Source organism: Carassius gibelio, chromosome B19 (assembly GCF_023724105.1).
Source record: "Carassius gibelio isolate Cgi1373 ecotype wild population from Czech Republic chromosome B19, carGib1.2-hapl.c, whole genome shotgun sequence".
In the NCBI taxonomy this organism is placed as follows: domain Eukaryota; kingdom Metazoa; phylum Chordata; class Actinopteri; order Cypriniformes; family Cyprinidae; genus Carassius; species Carassius gibelio.
The window spans coordinates 19,255,971-19,275,944 of NC_068414.1; the positions used below are offsets into that span (position 1 = coordinate 19,255,971).

Consider the following 19,974-nt stretch of genomic DNA (forward strand, 5'->3'; position numbering starts at 1 on the left):
ACACTATGTGCTGATTTTTGCTGAGCTTTCTAAACCTTGTTCTGTATCTGAAAGCACCAAGATAAATTATTCTCATGCAATTTTTGCTTAAGGCAAGATAAAATCAATCAGACTAAATTATAGTAATTATAGTATAGTAATAAATTTGGACACACCCAAATGAATTTATGTTTTTCATTATCTCAAAGGTCTTTTGAGACTTAAATTGTGCTTATGTATGAATTTCATACAAAACAGTTGAGTTTTTTAATGAATGACTCAATGTTATAAACACCATTTGGTTTCTGCATATTTTCCATAAATCCATTTGCATTATTTCATAATTTGGATGGCTTTATTACTATTCTCAAGTGTATTTTGTCTGGTACTGTATGTGAAATTTCTGTTGCTGAATAGAAAAAAAAAATGCATGCATGTTAAAATGCTAGACATAATGTAGGCTATACTTTGTGAATGATTTAAGGTATTTTTAAGGTATTTTTTTATGTTCGACAAATATAGCATAGGTAGAATCAAGGCATGGAATTTCCTCTTGAAAGCATAATAATCAAAGCATACAATAAAAAAATGAAATACTATAAATGTCTAAAAACAGCAAAAACTAATAAAAGTCTATCTTGTCTTGCGGAGAAAATCTTAAATGTAAAATTTCTGGACATCCCAGGAAATCACAGGAATAAGATTTATTTTGAATCAGTGAAAACATAGCCATTAACAAACTTCTTGTTCTACAGAGACTTTCCAAAACACACTCTCCAGTCCTACTCTTCCTGTCTTTGCTTTCCCCTCCTGTGTTTTTCCGGCCTCGCAGTTCCTCGTCTTTATCTCTTCTTCCTTTTTAAAGGACTTTGGATGGCTTAATTTGATCTGACTTAAATGTTCTAACAAAAACATAATTCACAAGGTTCCATTAATAAATACTGAGTAAATGATGTTAAAAACATAGTCAATGAGTTTGCAACATTTGTGACTGCTTTGTTATGGCTGTGGTTGTGCCAACGGAGCTGCAGAGTTTGTTCAAGCTCTTTTGTTTACAACAGTCTTTCATCACAGGTGTTTCCTGCGCACTGTCTTTCATTGGCATCATTATCCAAACAATCAAATATACCCGCTGTTACCATACGCCGTAACATCGGTGCTCACTCCCTCCCTGATTCCTCTTCCCTTTCCACTGTGCATATCAGTTGGTGCGTTTGTTTACCTGACCGTTACTAAAACCCTACCCTGGACAGACTCAAAACTGATTGTGGGTCTCAGATGTTATTGAATGTTATATGCAGCTCTTATTTGAGCACTACCAGGTGCTCTGCCATAGAGACCCTTTGTTCATACATGATCAGGCTGTTGCAAAATCTTCTAACTTTGCCCTCTAAACAGCCTCCATTGCAAGTGTGCGATTTCACTGGAGACGGCCCATAAAGGAGAACTGCTCCAAAAGATTACAAAGATCTTTCCCGAGGTCTGTGGTGGACTCCCTCAGCTTTGAGCATAACGGGGGTGAGAGTCTGTCCTTGCACTGATAGCACTGACATGTCCTTATCATCTATTTATATTTCTAACAACTTTATACAGTGTTTGTGTGTTACTGGCAATTGTGGCTCCTCTTTTAGAGGCTGATGTTTATTTCTCACTTCCTTATCTCAATTGCAGTACCATGAGACTGCAGGAGTGGGATTTGAAGTTTGTTTGGCACTGGACGATAACCACCACTCAAATCAGGCATTTTGTTCTGTTCTTTAAAGTTTTCAATCCCAACTGAGTTTAAATATTGTTTGCAGTCCATCAGTTGCTATAATCCTCTCTACCCAAATCCAGCCTGACAGGGTTCCTGCATCTGATTACATCTAAAGGGACAGGGAGTATTGAGAGTGACCATGCAGAAAGGCAGATTTGGCTAAGGCTGAGGGTCAAATGAGATGTGGATGACCAGTCAGACTGATAGAGACAGTAATGCAATAACTATCCAGTGAGCTTAAGAACTTACAGGCAGTCTCTCGGCCACCCACCACTGTCACTGTGAAACAGAGCAGACACAGGCCTCATCACGGCAGCCGAGAGAGAATGTCAGGCGCGCACACACATTATGTCAAGAAATCTAACACGTATTTACAAAAAAACATTCCTGTCTGTTTTCTGACTCCTAAATCTCTTTCGAACACATACACGGTGTGCTCGCTTAGACAAAGCAGTGCTCAAACAGGCAGAAAAAGCAAACCCATGCAAATGTGTGCACAAATCCATTTGCCTGTAACCAAACACACAAACGTTCGCTAGGGTTTGAATACTTTGGAGAAAGCATGCTTTTTAACTCAGCAAGCATGTTTGTGTTTCATGTGCCATCACTGCAATAGACAATCAATCCCAGGATACATACACATACTATGAACTCAAAACCATCCCAGACAATCGTAATTATGTGTATTATCATTAACAAACAAGAATTAACCAGTCATTCAAAAGAAGACTGTGCTTGGATCTCCATGAAAAAAAAACACACACACATATCCCTTCAATCTAAACACAAACACCCTCTTACAGACCGGAAGGATCAATGCTGATATATGCTGGAAGATTAACCCATTCACTAGTACTTTGATCAGACAATATTGTGCTCCTTTGTAGTGTAAAATAGGACTAAATGTGCAGCAGGCTAAATTTGAGTTTATTCTCAAGATAGCACCAAAAGCACTTTTACTATGCATATAAATATCTGTCTGATCCCTGGCTGATGCTCACAAGCCGCAACACAGTTGATTCTTTGCTAATATGATCTTATATTTAATGTTTATTTATCTTGTTTCTCAGCTAAAGATAATATATTATAGATTTATGTAGCAAATAAGAATTTATAAAATATATACCGACATAGAACTTGTAAATGATATTCAGTTTTGTTCAAGGTAATTAAATCAACAGCTGTTCGGTAACTGAAGAATATGTAGAAGTATGGTATTTGGGGTAAAAGCACCCCTGCTGTTGGGGCTAAAGGCAAAATAATTAACATGATAATAAATAGCTGAGAGACTATTCCATCGGCTGGCATGACATGAATTAATTTTGGTGTCCAATAATCACCATAATAATGAAACCATAATATTTTAAAATATTATACTAATCATACCATATTATAAAATATAATTTGTATTCTTAATACTCTTTTAGAATCTTTACATTGAAAAATACTTTTGCTGAATTCAACATTTAAATTTTCCTTCAAAACATATTGCTCCATTAATGTTCAGTAAATTCAATAAACATTTCTGCAATCATATACTGGGAGCAGTGAAAAGCACAATTAACTAAAGCTAACTTTAGCCCAACTGAACCCTATTATAAAACTAGGACAACATTTACTGCAGCACTAAATTATGTTATTTCACTGACTGAACACTAGTGAACAACAACCACAAAGCTTTGTGAAGTACAACTATTTTCAGGAAAGCCCCCCAAGGTTAACATTAGTAGATTTCACAGGAATAGTGGTAAGGTGATTCTAAATCAGTGTATCCCAAAACGATTTCAGGTAGAGGAGCACTTAGAAAAAAATTAAATAAATAAAAACTGAGGGGAAATCATCAACTATTGCCAACCATTACCAGGTCAAGAGCTAAATGTTTGCTAGCTAGAAAGCTGGTCTAAATGTCTTTTAGACTAAAGAAAAACTCACAATTAAATGTTGATACAATCAGTTAATTCCCTGTATTGACCTGATATATGTTTGACCACATTAAACAAATAAATTTTTACCTTTGTGTTCAAATCAAGGTCATGTTTTTGTGGTGAGATTTCTTCCACAGAACTTGTTTCACAGGGGTCCTCACAGTCATTTTCACGTGATTCCACAGCCTCCTGGGAGATTGCCTCATTTTTGCCCTCGTTAAAAAGACCATGTAAAAGACCTGGCTCTAGTTCCTCCCACTGGTCTCTCTGTTGGTATACAGGGTCTAAGCCTGATCCATCCGAGTCCCATTCACTATCCCCAGTCATTGATCCAAGTACAAAATCAACACCTGATCGGGTTTCCTCTGACTCGTAGTCCAAATCCTGACAATCTTCACAAGCAGAGCCCCCATCGGACACAAGTCGCTCAGGGGCTGCCAGGTAAACAAAACTATCGGAGGAGAGAAATGCCCCTTCCTCTGGCTCAGGGCAGCATTTTGGGAGGGGGCTCGGAGGGGATGATTCCACTGATGGAGATGAGGGGCATTCCTGAGGATACTGAGGTGGCGCAGCCACAGCTAAATAAACAAAACTATCTGTTGTGACAAAAGCATCAGCATCTTTGCTGTCAAGTCCTGCTGTTCTTGACTCATGTTTAGTGGTCGACGGGGACAGAGGGGAAGGTGGAGCAGATTCAATACTGATATTTGGAGAGTCTAACTGGGTGTATGAGCCACTTGAATTTGGTGTACTTGTGGTTCCCTGAACAGCCTCTGTTACTTCCCACTCATGTGAAGATACCTCCTCTTGAACAAATACTTCCACAGAGACTGAAATCTCTTCTTTTTTCTCTGATTTTGAAGAAGCTCCCTCTTGGTCAGAGGTCACTTCCAGAGTTACTTGAGCAGGCTCAGAGGAAACAGCATCCTCGTGATAGGCAGTCTCATAGTGACTGTTCTTAACTTCCTTTTCTCCCTCATCTTCCAAGACAGAGACCTCTGGGGACTGTTGAATACTGTCCTCGATTTCCACCCCTGTTAAATCAGTCATAAAGATGCTGAGATTCACATTACATTCAGCATAATTCAAATTCTCTAAGGGGAGAAGTCCATGCTGTAAGAACATATGAATGTCAGATGTCTCATCTTGTTTCATTACCCCCTCATCCTCTTGCTGCTCATGATCTGATGAAGCTCCACTGCCTAAATCTGAATCACTCTGTGGTTGCTTATAGCTCACAGTTTGAAATGCATCAGATGGCACAGTCCCATCTTGGTGTGAGGTTTGAATGCCACTGGATTCAGAATCTAAAGCATCTGCATCAACAATGCATGAAGTACAATCATCCTGGTCATGATTATTACCCTCACTATTACAGGGAAGACAACTTTGCAGTTGGTCTAGTCTTTGGTCAATATCTTCAACCGAAAAACAGCTTTGTGTGCTTTCTGTTAAATTTTGATTCATTTGTGTTACACATGGCTCAGTCGGAACTGTGTGCTCTACGTGATCGGTGACACTACGTGCTGACATCACAGCACCATCTTCATCATACAGCTCTTTGATGTCAAATTCATGTTTGGCATCAACTTGATCCATTTTCATCACAAGCAGGTTGTCAAAGGTATCCAAGTATTCAGAAGTATGAGAAAGATCCCTCTGCTCAGAAAAAGTTGATTTATCTGTGTCCTCTTCTAAACACTGTCTTTCCAGCTCAAGAAAGAGTTCATCTGAACCTGCCTCTGAGCTGGGGCAGGGAGAAGCACTGGGGGCCTCTGAGCCTCCAAATCCTACAGGTGGCATCAAAAGGGGCCAGTGCCCTGATGATGCAAGTTGTTGCGTCTCCCAGTCCTGCAATTGCGATTCCTCCTCTTCTACCTCCCAAGATATACCACTTGTTTCACTGCTCTCCAGCTTCAACACCGCTTTCCAGTTTCTCTCCTCCATCTCTAGTCTCTCTTCTTCTTCTGTCTTTTCTTGTTCTTTATTCTTCTCATCCTCCAATTCTTCCAAGATTCTGCGTTCATCTTCTTCAAAGCAAAGTTCTGAGGCAGTCTTTTCCCTTAGCCCACTAGCAGGAGGAGGCCAGCCCAGTAAACCTTCCTCACCACCCTCTTGACTAATACAGGGAGACAGGGGCAACCCCCCATAATTAAGTCCCTCTCCTTCTTGCAGGAAAGGCGATGGAGGATCCAGCAGGTACAAAGATTCCTCATCACTCTCCTCGCCAAGAACTGGGGGCAGTGGGGGCAGGATAGGAAGAACCCTCCCATGCCCCAGTGACCTTTTACTACCCCTCATACTACGGGGCCAGGTACGGGCTTTAGTGGGGGGACAAAATACAGGTTTTGGGGGTATTAACGGAGTAGTGTCTTGGTCGTGTTCCAGTAGGGGTGAGTCTCGCTCATTATCAGAGGTTTTAGCTGCAGTAGTATCCCAGTTTTGTGGTGGTTCTTCAGATATACTTCTTACACACATTGGAGCTTGAGTTTGTTTGCTCTGCTCACCTTTGTTTCTCTCAGCCTGAGAGATACTAGGACTAGGTTGTATAGAGTCTGAATGATCAAAAGCAGTAGTCTCTGAGGGTGGCTGTTCTTTCGAGGGAGAAGACAGAGCAGTAGCCGGTTTGTGAGAGTGCAGCTGAAGGGGCTGTTTTTGTTTGAGCAGATGCGGAAGATGGGAAGGTATAGGGCTAACTGTGAGAGTGAAAGATGGAGAGCTGGAGACGGGTGGAGTTTGAGGACCTCCAGATGAGGCAGGGGAAGGTGAAAAAGGTGGCACCAAAGGTGTCGATGATGTAGAAGGAATAGAAGAGGCTAGTAAAGATGGTACAGGATGGAGAGGGGAGACTGGGATTCCAGCCCCAGACAGACGCTTCTCTCCACTCTCTCCTGGTGAAAGCTCTAAACGTTCTGCAAACTCAGGGTAAGAAGGGGGCATGAAAGCTTTCCAGGAGCGCCGATTTGGATTGTCCTTCTTGTCACTGCCCTGGTGTCGCCTTTTGGTCACAACAGCTGCCCCAACGGCAGCTGAATTTGATGCAGGAATGACCACTGCAGTGCCTACTCCTCCGACAGGTGACATACTCTGAGGGTCACCAGTGAGTTTCAGAGCATCAAAAATAACTCTTTCATCCAGTTTTTTCACACCTGCATCTGCAGTCCCTCCGCGTGCAACAAAAACTCCACCTATGTCGGCTCCCAATGTCCCATTGCTGGAGAGCGTACTTCCCTCTCCGCCCCCCGAGGCCAGAGTGCTGCGAGAAGGCTGGCTGAGCTTTGGGCCTTGATCAATCTGCTCATTGATGCGCATAGTATCGTAAATTGAGCGCTGGGGTACATAGCAGTCCTCAATATATGCCTCCTCATCATCACCCTTCCCAAGGCACCTGGGGTTCTGCCGCAAGCAGTCCGGGCGGCTTAGAGGTTTTCCCATCCCAAACCACAGCGCCCTCAAGAGGCTGAGATGGGATGGTTACTATTCCACAAACAAAGCCTGCTGTGAGCAATAGTGAGGTTCTAAACTATTTCTATAGCTCACCCATGAGTCCTGTAATAAAGGCATGTAAGGTCACGCACTGAATTCTCAGTAAACAATGTGTTACGATGCTTAACATCTAGCATAAATGTCAGAGTAAGAAAAGGTACAAGCCCTCGACTCAGAGCTACATGGCGGCATCTGCACGTGCAATGCTGATAAGCGTTAGAAGTGTCTCTTTTCCACAGACGAATCTTTGAAGTAACATACTAAATATTACAAAAAATATACAAAAAGGCTGGTAAGTGTCTGAATCAGACATGCAAAATCCATAACAGGATAATAACATCCCTCATGAACAATATTCCTTTGTTTCCTTTATGAACCGCTGAGTCCTAAACCCTCAAAACAAGGGCAAAATCCGAAATCCTTTCCTTCCTTAGTGCTGTTTCCTCTTGACTCTCCTTCCCGCTGCAACAACAGGAAAAATCAAATCGGGGCTTCAGTTACTTTCACCATCTCCAAGAGTAGCAGCCAAAGCTGTATGAGGCTCCTTTTAAGGTGAGAACTCCACACTCTGTTATATAAAACTGAGTTCAGCAAAGAAAAACAAAAAGTGCCAGTCAAGAGATTTTGTCTCTCATCTCCCTTTTTCTTCTACGTACATAATGTAGTAGCCATAATTCCCTGGAAATATTTCCAAAAGCATCTTGACAAAAAAAAAAAAAAAAAAATTAGGCTGTAAACTTACTTGATAACACTAGAGTATATTTAAAGAAACAGTCATAAAAACTGTAACGGACTCACGCTTCCGACAGTCCTACCAGTGTTCCAGCCGTGTATTCTTTATCAATTTCTGCTTCCTCTTTTAATCCTATAACGAAGCATTAATAGAGCATGTCAGGAAGAGAAGCCATCTGTCCTGAAATACCTCATCCTCCTCTTTTATCTAGTCCTCTTCAGCAGACGGAGCACGAGGGATTGAAATCAATGAAACCCAACACTCTTTGTGACATGTTCATCTCATATTAAAAGTAAAAAAGATGTTATTTGAACATGAAACATTTCTTTTAGGGAATCCTTTCATCCAGAGCTTGGGGAAAAAATCCGAGGGTCCAAAAGGTCTGTGTCCAGGAGGGTTGAGGGTTTGGAGATCCAATGAGTCCGGTGCAGCCGGGGAGATAGTGAAGAGTCAGGGGACTGAATCCACAAGGCAGAGATTCAGACAGAGCTTCATTCCAAGTGCTGCCTTGCACTTCAGGCACTGTGATTTCCAGACAATCCCCGGACACGCTCCCTCTTCCCTTATTTTCTTCTTTCAGTATTCCAAACACAAGAGCTCAGCTAGGCTCCATGAAAGTTCCTTGCTCTTCTTTTCTCTGATTTCTTCTTGTGCAGACTTTCTTTCTCATACACGCTTTTCTCTGTGTTCTATAGCCACTACACAGCTCAAATGGTTTGCAGCTGCTAAAAAAATCTCCCAGTTTTCCTCTCTCGTTCACTCCCCCTTTCTCTTACACACTCTCAGCTCTTTTTTTCTCTTGCTCTCTCTCCCTCCTTTCTCTCTCTCTCTCTCTCTCTCTCTCTGTTTTTGTTTGAATCCAGCTCCGTTTGTTCAGTTTCCTGCTATGGTATTAAAACACAGGAAGTAGTCCAATCATGCCGGTTTCCTCTTCCAAAAAAACAGACGAGACAAGGCTAGAGGAGTGAGCCCAAGATAAAGTGTGTGGGAGGAGGGACCATGGAGCCAGTGGGAGTGACCAAGCCGGGGATCTGACGTGTTTCTGCAGAATCACTGGATAACAGGAGCAGCTTATCACATACTAAGCACTATAAAATCCATCTTTGTAAATGCAAAATAGTATGGAAGAAACGAGTGGCTACAGTAAGAGTTTTTGTGTCCAGTGAGCTTCAACGAGTCAACTGTGTGACTGATACAGCTCATTTTCATTTTGTTTTTGTTATATTCATCACTTTGCTGTAATATAAACCTGAATCAGCTGGGATAAACACTCCCACTCAAAAAGAGCAAATGCCTGAGGCAAAACACAAACTCAACATTACAAAACACAGACAGACAGACAGGAAAAGTGAGTGTGAAAATGATAACTAAAGTGGGAGTGGTCATACTGAAAGAGGAGGGAGCTTCTGAGAGGGAATTAAAGAAATAACGGCTGCTTTTCTTTACCCCCTCAAATAAAGTGCCACACGTGGAAGCAAAAATCCCCTGCACACATTCCCTCTTACTGTTCTGTCCCCTCCCTCCCTCCTTTTTCAGATAGGTCCTCTGTAAAAGCAAAACAATACAGGAGGACATGCAAAAGTCTGCCATATTCAAACACCCCACTTGTGCATTCCCGTCTGCTACTCTTCTGTAACACAATCCTGTCAGGAGAGACCATAAGTGGGGGCTGGGGCCTCTGATGAGGGGCTCCAGGATAACGTAACATGAAGATGAATGAACATTCCATTTAAAAGATCCACCGACCCAGACAAACAATAAATAGAAATATAAAGTGTGAGCTTTTAATATTTTTATGTGCTATAACACCTAATTTTCACTGTTGTACTGCACAGATCACAATCGGTCTATCCTTTATTTCACAAGTGTAAAAGTATAGTTCATTCTTCCTGGCATTCCAAACCCACATGATTTTTTTTATTGCAACATAAAAGGAGAATGTTTTTTTCCAGGCACTTTTTCATTCAATTTCATTTAAAAATGATGGAAAAGCACCTAGTAAAAAGGCCAATGCAACTGGTGTGCAATGCTCTGAACCTTCTGAAGTTATACAACAGCTTTGTGTGGCCAAAAGACTGATATATAAATCATTATTCCCTGACATATTGGACATTACTACTTCTGTAATGAACTTTCATTAAAAAAATAAAAATAAAAAATAAATTTAATTTATATTTAATATATATTTCAGAAGACGTGGAAAAGCTCAAAAGTCCCTACTGAAAGGCTTCAGTACCCATTCTTTGTGATTAAAAGAAAAATAGCCCTTTGTGCTCCTTGGCAGAAAGTCAGTCATATGGGTTTGGGATCTCAATAAGGGTCAGTAAATGAAGAGAGTCAATTTTGAACTATTCCTTTAAGAAGTTCCAGCAGAGAATAAACACTGAAAGCATGTCTGCCCATTCTTCCTAGCACTCAGTCCAAGAAGCACAAATGCATGCAGAAAAATGCACACACTCACGCATGAAAAGGGGGAGGGGCTTGCTCGTCCTCAGTGATCTAACTGTTGCTCTGAACCTCCATGCTCCCCGTGGCCTGCATGTCAAGCAAGCTAAATACTCTGTCTTTCTTATAAACTCTTTCCCCCTCTGTGTCAGTTGGGTTGCAGCTGTCATGGCCGCTTCCAACACAAACCTCCCTACAGGAACAAAAGAGGTTTGTTGTCCCTTTTGCTGGTGCTTGTACTCTCTCCCTCGACCCACATCAAACTAGGTTTCAGTGAGCAGTGTATTACTTGCCTCATTTAAAACGAGACACGTGCATCTTAGAAGCTGGACAATAAACAATAATACCAAATACATTTGTACACAAAATAAAACTAAACAAGAGGCCATAACAATGAATCTAAACCGGTGTAATTCATCTAAATGTTCGCACTTCCTGATACTAATTAAATTCATGACTGCTTGACTGGTGCATCCCCCACTCTGCTTTTCCTCATTCTTTCAGTGACTGGTCATTTGGCCAGTCACGCCTGGTTAAAGAGTCACAGTCTTGAATCAGACAGGAAGAGGGAGGGGTTCAAAGCCCCAAAATCCCCTAAAGAGACTCTGTCTTTGGAACTGAACTGACTGGCATAGGTAAAGTGCTACAAGTGCTTTGTGGCTAAAATGGCCCCCATGTAAAGCCTGGCTGTCACTCAGCAAAACAAGCACGAGGCCCGAGAACATTATTGACTTTAGAGGGCTATTTGTTGCCTCAGCAGAGCACCTTTTGGGTTTTTTTCTTTGTCACTTGACCACTCTTACTCATTCTTTCTCCCTGCCTGATTGCACTAAAAGTAAAAGGTACCGAAAGCCTCATATGTTTGTTATGGTTCTACCCCCCTCTTCTCTCATTCCCTTTGCCACACTGGTTACTAGGTAGCATGTCTCTCATTTTCTCTATCTCAGCAGTAGATTTATAATTAACCACCAGGCTTTACCTGAATGACTCAATGTGTGCATTGTTCTCTCTCAGCACCACCGACACAAAGACATATGGAGCACAGACAGGAATACAAACACCTCTCCTAAGAATGAGAGAGGAGTCTGATCTGGCCACAAAATTAAAGCAATAAAATAAGTTTTAAACACATTTACAGCATTGACCTTTAGTTTCACACTTAGTTAATATTTTTAGATTATTAAAACTATTTGTTAAGTAAATCAAATAAATTCAATGAAATACAATAAATGTCTGCTTCAGCAAACTCTTGTTCCCACACCCAGTCATTGCACCGATTATTATCTTTGTAATTATTTCCAAATGTCAAAGGGGTCACCCTATTTACTTAAAGTTCCTATTTATATCTTTTGGTGAGAGTAACTGGAAGGGAAAGTGGGCGATTCTATGGAATGCCACAGTAATGCACAACAGCTGAATGGGAACAGCTAGAGCATGACATAACACACACATGTGCACATACACTCTAATGCCAGCATGTGATGTATAGAACAGGGTCAGAGAAAGAAATTTCATTAAATTTGTCTAACCATGTATTCCTAATTTGATCAATCCCTTAGCAAAAGAATAAATAAAAATAAACTGGAAATTAGCAGACTGCAGATAGCACTGAAATACTTAAACATAAAAGCTGTATAAAGCTACAAAAGACTAATTAAATGGTGAATGAGAATCTGTCTCTGTCATTTCATTTTGTGTGCCAAATTTATTTATTTGTATTGTAAAAAATAATTGAATAACAATTTTAATTGTAAAATAGTAATATAAAAAACCTGAAGTGATTGCCTTATTTTATTTATTAGTTTGAATATGTGTAACTTAATATTTTTACTAATGGTAAAAGGTGAATAAAGAAAAAGGCTAACTGATTAATCTGTGACATGATAAGTAATCGATTAATCACGGCAAGAATCCTTAGATTAATCAATTATCAAAATAATAATTTGTTGCAGCCCTAAATCGTGCACGATAGAGTCTTCAGCTCAACAGGATATCCAAAATCTGTACAAGTATACATTAGGATTTGTTTGCACTTAATGCAACAGATTTAACACAAATTATTTTTATTTGATTCATTTTTATTCACAATGTTGATATCATTGTACTTCAATGCAAGAACTTGGCATTATCTTACTGCGAGAGTGATAAATAAAATCTTCATGAAAAATAATCAGTGCTAATCTGCTTCATGTGTCTGTGAGGTCACAAGATTGATGATGTTAGAGGGAAACCCCAAAGGTTTGGGTGGGAGTAGGAGGGAAGGTCATGACATTGTCTGCGCAGTTGTTATTGTGGAGGAAAAGCTGTGATCACAAACTACGTAAAAAGAGGTTGATAAAAAAAGACAAACCGGCAGGACTGAGGGAGGGATGGAAAGAATAAAGGGAGTGAAGATATAAGAGGCGAGGGTGAGGACAGTGTGGACAACCTGATGTGATTTAGAAGCCCTTCCCTTCATCCCAACAGCCCTGTGAAGGAATTCCCAGTTGGACAGGGGGCCCTCGTTTTTACTCCAGTCTAGAACTTCACCCCACCTCGGCGGCTCAAGCTTCAGCTGCTCGGGGACTGGGCGACATGGGAGCGCACAAGGGTACATGAGGGACAGGAATTTAGGGAGAGGGGGCAACCACACCCTGCTTATGTGAACGAGTGTCAGTGTGTTTGCAGGGTCCAGGGTGGGGAGACAGCTGGGATGCCGGACGCTCCACACAGACTGGAATTAGAAACATTCTCACACATGGACCTGCGGGCACACTCCCACAACATACAAACACACCTTCTGTGTCTTATTATCACCCTATAGCACACGCCGACCTGCTGCTCAATATGAGAACATATCCAGACAGGAAGCACCGGACGACACTAGCAAGACATTTCACAATGAAATCACAAGTGCGACAAGTTTCACTGTTTCTCTCCAGCGCATTTCCACGACATCTCAATACACTCATTGTTGAGAAGCTAAACAATGATACTGACTAATCTGACACCTTCTCTTAATACCCCGTGCCCCCCGCAGCTGCCCCAATGGAGCTTACACAACAAAAAAACCTCTCAGACACACACACACACACACACACACGGGATCACCCTCCCCTCTCCTCCCCTTTAAGCAATGACATCATTTTGGATTTGGTGTCTTTGAAATGGAGTCTGGCTTGCGTGTAGCGGGTCGAAAATGAGAGCAGACTATTTTGTGGCAGACGAACGGGCTGCACTCAAATTTATCCTACAATGTTTTATTGCAAAGTGGTAGAGGAAAAGAGAGAAATGGGGCAGAGATGGAGGAATATTGACGAATGCTGACAAAGATGTCTTCCTGAAAACATTTTATCCGTCTTTCTCTCTTCTTCCCCTTTGTAATGAATGAGATCCCATTTTGTAGCTTCCTAAAAATAACCTACAGAATGCAAAAACATACAGTGGGGTTCAAAAGTCCAGTTTTTCAAATTTACAAATGATATTCATTCAGCATAACATTAATATAAGCATAGTTTCCATGAAAAATGTACATTCTCTGAATGTGTCAGTATTTTAGTTTTAATGAAAAATAAAATTTATATACACATTATTTAAACATTTAAAAAAAAATGTAATGACATTTATATTTATTTGTATAAAAATAATAAAATGTATAAAAATGATTTATATTGTTTTGCTTTTAGTGTTGTAGCCCAAATTGCAACTTGTATTGTCTTTGTGAGTTAGAGATACGTGGTTGTCTTTATTTTAAGGTCTTCAAGGCCATGAGACAATGTTAAGAAGCAGTAATTGTCAGTAAGAGTCAGACTGGGCATTTAGAAAGACATGACAAAGAGTATTAAGTACATTAAGCATCTATTAATTATTATTTTTAAAGTTATATTTCCTGATGGAAAGAAAAATCGAATAACTTCGATCTTATAAAAGTGTAATCCATCAATACATCAACAAGACTTTTGAAGCCCGCTGCACTTTATATTTTATACATTCACCACTTTTTTCTGGATTTGACTTAATTCTTTAACCCTACTTCACCCCTGTATTGATTAGACATCCACATGAGCTTCATTGCAGACCATACTGACAACACCCACTTCTTATTCAGCTACGTCTTCTTCCGTTCTCTATTCATTCCCTTTTTTGGCCCTCGCGCTGTCTGTCTGCGCTCTGAAACACATCTATACAACCTACTTTTATTTATATCAGAATGAAAAGCAGAAATGGGGATGGTGATTGCTGGTGTGCATTCAGTCCACCATATCGTTAAAGATTTGATGGGGAGCTTTAATAGACCGCTATGCCTATGATGAGATGAGGTAGGAGTGAAGGTATGAGACATGCAAGTGGGTAGACAACGAGTAGAAAAGCAGAAATACTCAAAAATGTAAAAAGTTTGAGGAAAATACTTTCTCAAGACTTCCTCATTGTACGTTTCTACAAAGCAATTCATGATAAAGACAAATCAAGGGCATTTCATTGAAAAATAAAACATTTAACTAATGACAGCCCAATAAATTGTCCATAATCCATATTTGGGTATGCATAATTCATATTTGAGCACTGATCAATAACCCAGCCTGCTTGGCTGATTAAAACTGATAGCCTTACTAGTTGATTTTTTTCATTTCATTTTCCAATCACAAGTTTGGGGTTGGTAAGATTTTTAAAAATGTTTTTAAAAGACGTTTCTTATGTTTTTGATCAAACAAAGCTGCATTTATTAGGTCACAAAAAGTCAAAGCATTAATATTTTGAAATGTTAAAGCTCCTTTTAATATATTTTAAAATGTAATTTATTTCTGTGATAACCAAAGTGAATTGTCAGTTTCACATGACCTTTCAGAAATCATTCTAATATACAGAATACATAGGGTAGAGCTGGAAGGGGGTGGATTACAGTACATAGGGTTCTTGCACCTGACCCCTTCTCTTTTTACGCTCTCATATTGACACTGTCGACTGACAAAAATTTCACCCTTCCAAAATTCCAAGAACTTCAGAAAGTACTAAATGTTCATTGCTATTTAAAATCTTTAAACCTTTAGTTAAAGTTCACTGGACTACCTCAATACCACTCAAAGCCTTTTAAACTAGTCATCCTGTTGTTGCTGAGCAAACAAACATGGCGGAGGAAGGAATGATTCAGTCTCAGCAAGACTTATTTTCAACAGCACTGATTCACTCTCCTGCTCCTGGAGGTCTCTGATGCCCACCACATCCGTCATTTCCTCAGCTTTACTCCTTCCCACTTCCACCTACACCACTTCACTCTCACACTCTCCTTTCTTTCGCCACCCTCAAGAGGCATGAGTAAGAGAGATTCAGACATTTCATCAGACGGTCAGGGGAAGATAGGTGAACTTGAGCAGCCCACTCTGAGGAGTAAGAGCTGACATGTCTCTCCTTATTCTTTCCTTCCACCATCACAGAGGTCGTGATGAGAAGAAAACAGCAAGAACATGTTGGCAAAAAAGGATTCATTAAGAGGGAGCGCTTTCACCCTGCAGTAACACAAATTAAAAGTACCACGCAGATTTCAACACATTTTCCTTGCTTTTAAACAAGCACACTCGAGAGACAAGATTTCAGAGAGCGTGTATAATGAAGTAACGTGTGAAAATGTTCTCGCAAACGTCTCTAAACAAACATTAGACTAAAAGAACTGCACAATTAACTGAAATCAAATGCACCACATTAATTTCATCTCTGCATATAAAGCCATACATTAGCATTGTAATTTTTTAGTTGTACTAAAATACTATTATTATTATTATTATTATTTTATAGTAATATTGATTTTCAGTATAAACCAAATTGTGCCACTCCACAAACATTTTATTTGTAAAACTTCTTTCTTCAAAAACATAACACTCCATAACATACTATATATGTATATTATTAATACAATATAACCAACCTAGTTACCCCATGCCACACTTCTCCGGACCAAGGAAATGAAAGAGGGAAAAGAAAAAGCAAAAAACAAGATCGAATGACATGTAGCACAGTAACAATATAGGAAAGATATCCATTAAATATAGACCTGAGAAAGGTGCCCCAGATTTTGTCAAACATCTTTAATCTGCCCGCTCTAGAGAAACATATCCTTTCAAGCTTGAGGGCCGAAACCATTTTAGCAAACCATAAAAAAAAAAAAAAAAAAACTTGGAGATGACTTAGATTTCCACTAGGGATGCATAATAAATAATCGCCCCAATATTAAATGCGCATCTTGTCAGTAACGCCAGATCTGTAATCAGTGGTAAATCTCTACACTTGCGTGATTTCATGTGAAACAGCCTTTACTACACAAAGCAGTTCACTGACAAGCTGCACAAAACATGCACAAAATATGATCGCGGTTAGGCGCAGCTTGTCAATGAACAACGGCTCTGTGTAGTAAATGCTGCTCCGCGTGAAATCAGAGACTAACAGCTGATTACAGAACCGGCTTAACTGACCAGATGCGCATTAAATATCGGGTGATATATATCGTGCATCCTGAATTTCCACAAACAAACATGCACTTTTTTTTTAATCGGATAAAAATTGCTATTTGATTTATTACCCCACATCCTGCAACCCTGGCTTAATGTGATTTACACAATAAGTACATGTTTCTGAAACAGCATTCCTGACTGGTTTTGGAACATCATCCTGCATCATCTGCAAATCGATGTCCACTGAATTCAGGGGTAAGGTGGTTGATTCATGAACACGTCATACTTGGGTAAACCACAGGGTGCACATCATAAGCTTTGCTATACCTTGTTTACACATCAGCAAAAAAACAAGATGTAATCATCGTGCCACATGAGCTCATGTTTAGAGACTGAAGACTAAAGACTGAAACTTTAGAATCGCCTGTGGTACACAAACACAGTGGTTTGCACAGAATGAAATCTGATATTGCAAATCATGAATGTGGTACATACAAAAATAAACTCTTTTCCTACCTTGAATTCCTGAAGCTGCTGTTTGATGACCTCCACTTCTGTGCCCACGACAGCCTGTGTGTTCAGCGCCTCCTCTGCTCGTCCCAACAACCCTTGTAGGTCAGCTAGACGGCCGTAGAACTCCTTCACACGCTCTTCTGCTGCTTCTATGAGTGCCAGACGGTTCTGACCCCGCTCTGCCAGCTTGCCTGCCTGTCTGCTCAGGGCTTCGGTCTCTCTCCTGAGGGCCAGGAGATCAGGTGAGCTCCCCTCTCTACGGAGCATAGTCGTGCATTCTCCACCATGGCTCTCCAGCTCGCCACGGAGGGCATCGAGTCGACCCAGGAAGCCCCTGACAGCATCAGACTGTGAGGCCAAAGAGTCAGCATCCCGCCCCACAGGGCTAAGGCTGTCCAACTCATCGTCCAAATCAGCCAGGCGGGAGAAAACATCTCGCACACGTGACTGGACCTCTCCCACACCTTGCAGCCGGGACTCCAAAGATGAACAGCATTGCTCAGTCTGTGGGGGAAAGAGAGGGGACACATGCAGGTAACTGAAGCTGGAATTATATTCATATCATAACATATCAATCATATGTTGCTAAACATACTGGAGAACATATTAATATAATAAGTCATAATATTTCATAATATGACTATGTTAATATATTTGAATAGGAATATGAACAAACTTGAATAATTTCACTGTTTTGGTTTAAGCACATATTGTCAGTTTGGTCGCATCCCTGAGGGCTTTTAACAAAGTACTGTCAGTTTACTACGAAATGCTCAATCGTTCCTAAGATGTTTCTAACAAGTGTTCTTGAGAAAAGAGTTTATAAAAATATAGTTTTTTTCCATTTCTGAAATTCCACTTTCCATCCTGTCAGACTGTAATGTCCCCTTAACTAACTAAATGTAGTTCCACAGTTAAAACATTCTTCAAGATATGACATTGTTTTCAAGAAAAAAATGTTTTGATAATGGATTTGATCAATTTTCTGGTGTTTTTGGTTTCTAAATTAAAAAAATTAATAATCCAGTTTTAAACAGTTTTAAAAAGTGTAATAAGTGATATCAAAATTAATTTCTAGTTGACGTGGCTGACTTGCAACCCCTCAATAATTGACAGGTAACTTTTTTTCTATAACTAGAGACATTATCCAAATAATTTTGTTGTTGTTGTGTAATTATTTTTGTAAAAAAAAAAAGAAAAAAAAAAGCTAGGTGTCTGAGCTTGACCACAGAATATTTCTGAAAGTCAGCTCAATACATTTATATAAATACACTAACAACATAAGTATATTTATTTAAAAAAATTAAACGTCCAAAGTCAAGTGCTTCTTAAATACTTAAACTTTTGACTACAAATCATGAATACAAGCTATTAAAAATGAACGAGACAAATCTAGACCAACAGCCAGAAAAAGACTGTGTCTTATTTCAGCAAACACGACAGGAGCGCAGACATAAACTACAAATCAGGTTATATATATAACATCCGAAATACTGCCTCAGTCCTGACACTTTCCAGAGGCTCCTGATCATATGCAGATTCTCTCACCTTCTCAGTAACTTCTTCAAACTCTTTTTCCGTATCAAGAGCTTGCTGCAGCAGCCTCTGGCCGCCATCTTCACCGGCCCTGGAGATCTCGGGCGCATCCTGCAGCAGCCCCTGCGCCAGATTTCGTAGGTACACCACCTGTGGCTGTACAGAGTTTAACAGTTCCTGTTGGCTACGCAGACGCTCCAGGCTTTTGTTGCTACAAGCTTGCGGCCCCAGCGCCTCCTGAACCTCGATCTGATGCTTGGCTGCCTCAAGTCTTCTCTCCACGGCCAGTCTCCCATCTTCAAACTCCTTCAGTCTGCTTCCCAACTCTTCTAGCTGAGCCGTGCGGCCCTGTAGTCGCTCAGAGAGACAGTCTATCCTGCGATTAAGCTGGGCTTTTTCATCCCTCACTTCCTCTTCACCAGTGCAGCTCTGTTCCAGCAGCTGATCTGCTGCCGTGTTCAGAGACTCTAAGAGAGGGCGACGACGATCCAAGTCCAGACTTAACTGTCTAGCCTTTTGCAAAGCCTCGTCTAAGGTGGCGGGATCCAGTGATGGGTGGATCTCCACCTCCCTTTCCTCACATTCTGCAACCCAAGGTACAAGCTCATTGCGATGTTGTTGGTACAGCTCAGCACGGGACAGCGTCTCTTTTATTCGACTGTGTTTATTAGAGGTTTGCTGGTTCATGCCCTCCCAGTCTTGCCGTAAGATGTTTAGTCGAGTCTGTAGGGCTAAGTGCTCATCTCCAGCGGGAAGGGATGCCAGTAGAGATGCCCCCTCGGCCTGGATGAGCTCATAGGATCCACGTTGTTGTGCTATGGCTCGCTGGAGATCCTCTTGTTGGGCCAGAAGGGTCTTTAGAGCATCAGGTTGGCAAGGAAGGGCTTCAGAAACCCCAGCTGTGTGATTCCCAGCCTGCCCGTCCAACCAGCCACGAAGCTCGTCAAACATCTGCTGGAACTGTTGAGTGCTGGACAGGGCGGCCTGCAGCTGGGACAAACCATCAGCTGAAAGACAGCAGTGACGGGGGCAGTTACTATTATGTACATGCACAAAATCGCACATTACAGTAGGCGAACAATATTGGGTAAAAAATGACTTTGCCGTATTTTTTTTTTTCTGTGATATACATCACGAAATAAAAAGACACAGGAGTTTTGATTTGAGTAGCTATATTTG

At 40.7% G+C, this 19,974-nt stretch overlaps 1 protein-coding gene across 25 annotated transcripts in view; it reads right to left on the reverse strand.

The window, feature by feature from the left end:
• Nucleotides 1-19,974, reverse strand: part of LOC127979107 (microtubule-actin cross-linking factor 1) — a 164,005-nt gene that overhangs the window by 27,685 nt on the left and 116,346 nt on the right. For all 25 annotated transcript variants that reach the window (XM_052584264.1, XM_052584279.1, XM_052584278.1 and 22 more), the window contains 2 exons: nt 18,808-19,802; nt 17,263-17,763 (listed from right to left, as the gene is read on the reverse strand). In XM_052584264.1, the coding sequence (XP_052440224.1) occupies nt 17,263-17,763; nt 18,808-19,802 (1,496 nt within the window). The remainder of the gene's footprint in view (nt 1-17,262; nt 17,764-18,807; nt 19,803-19,974) is intronic.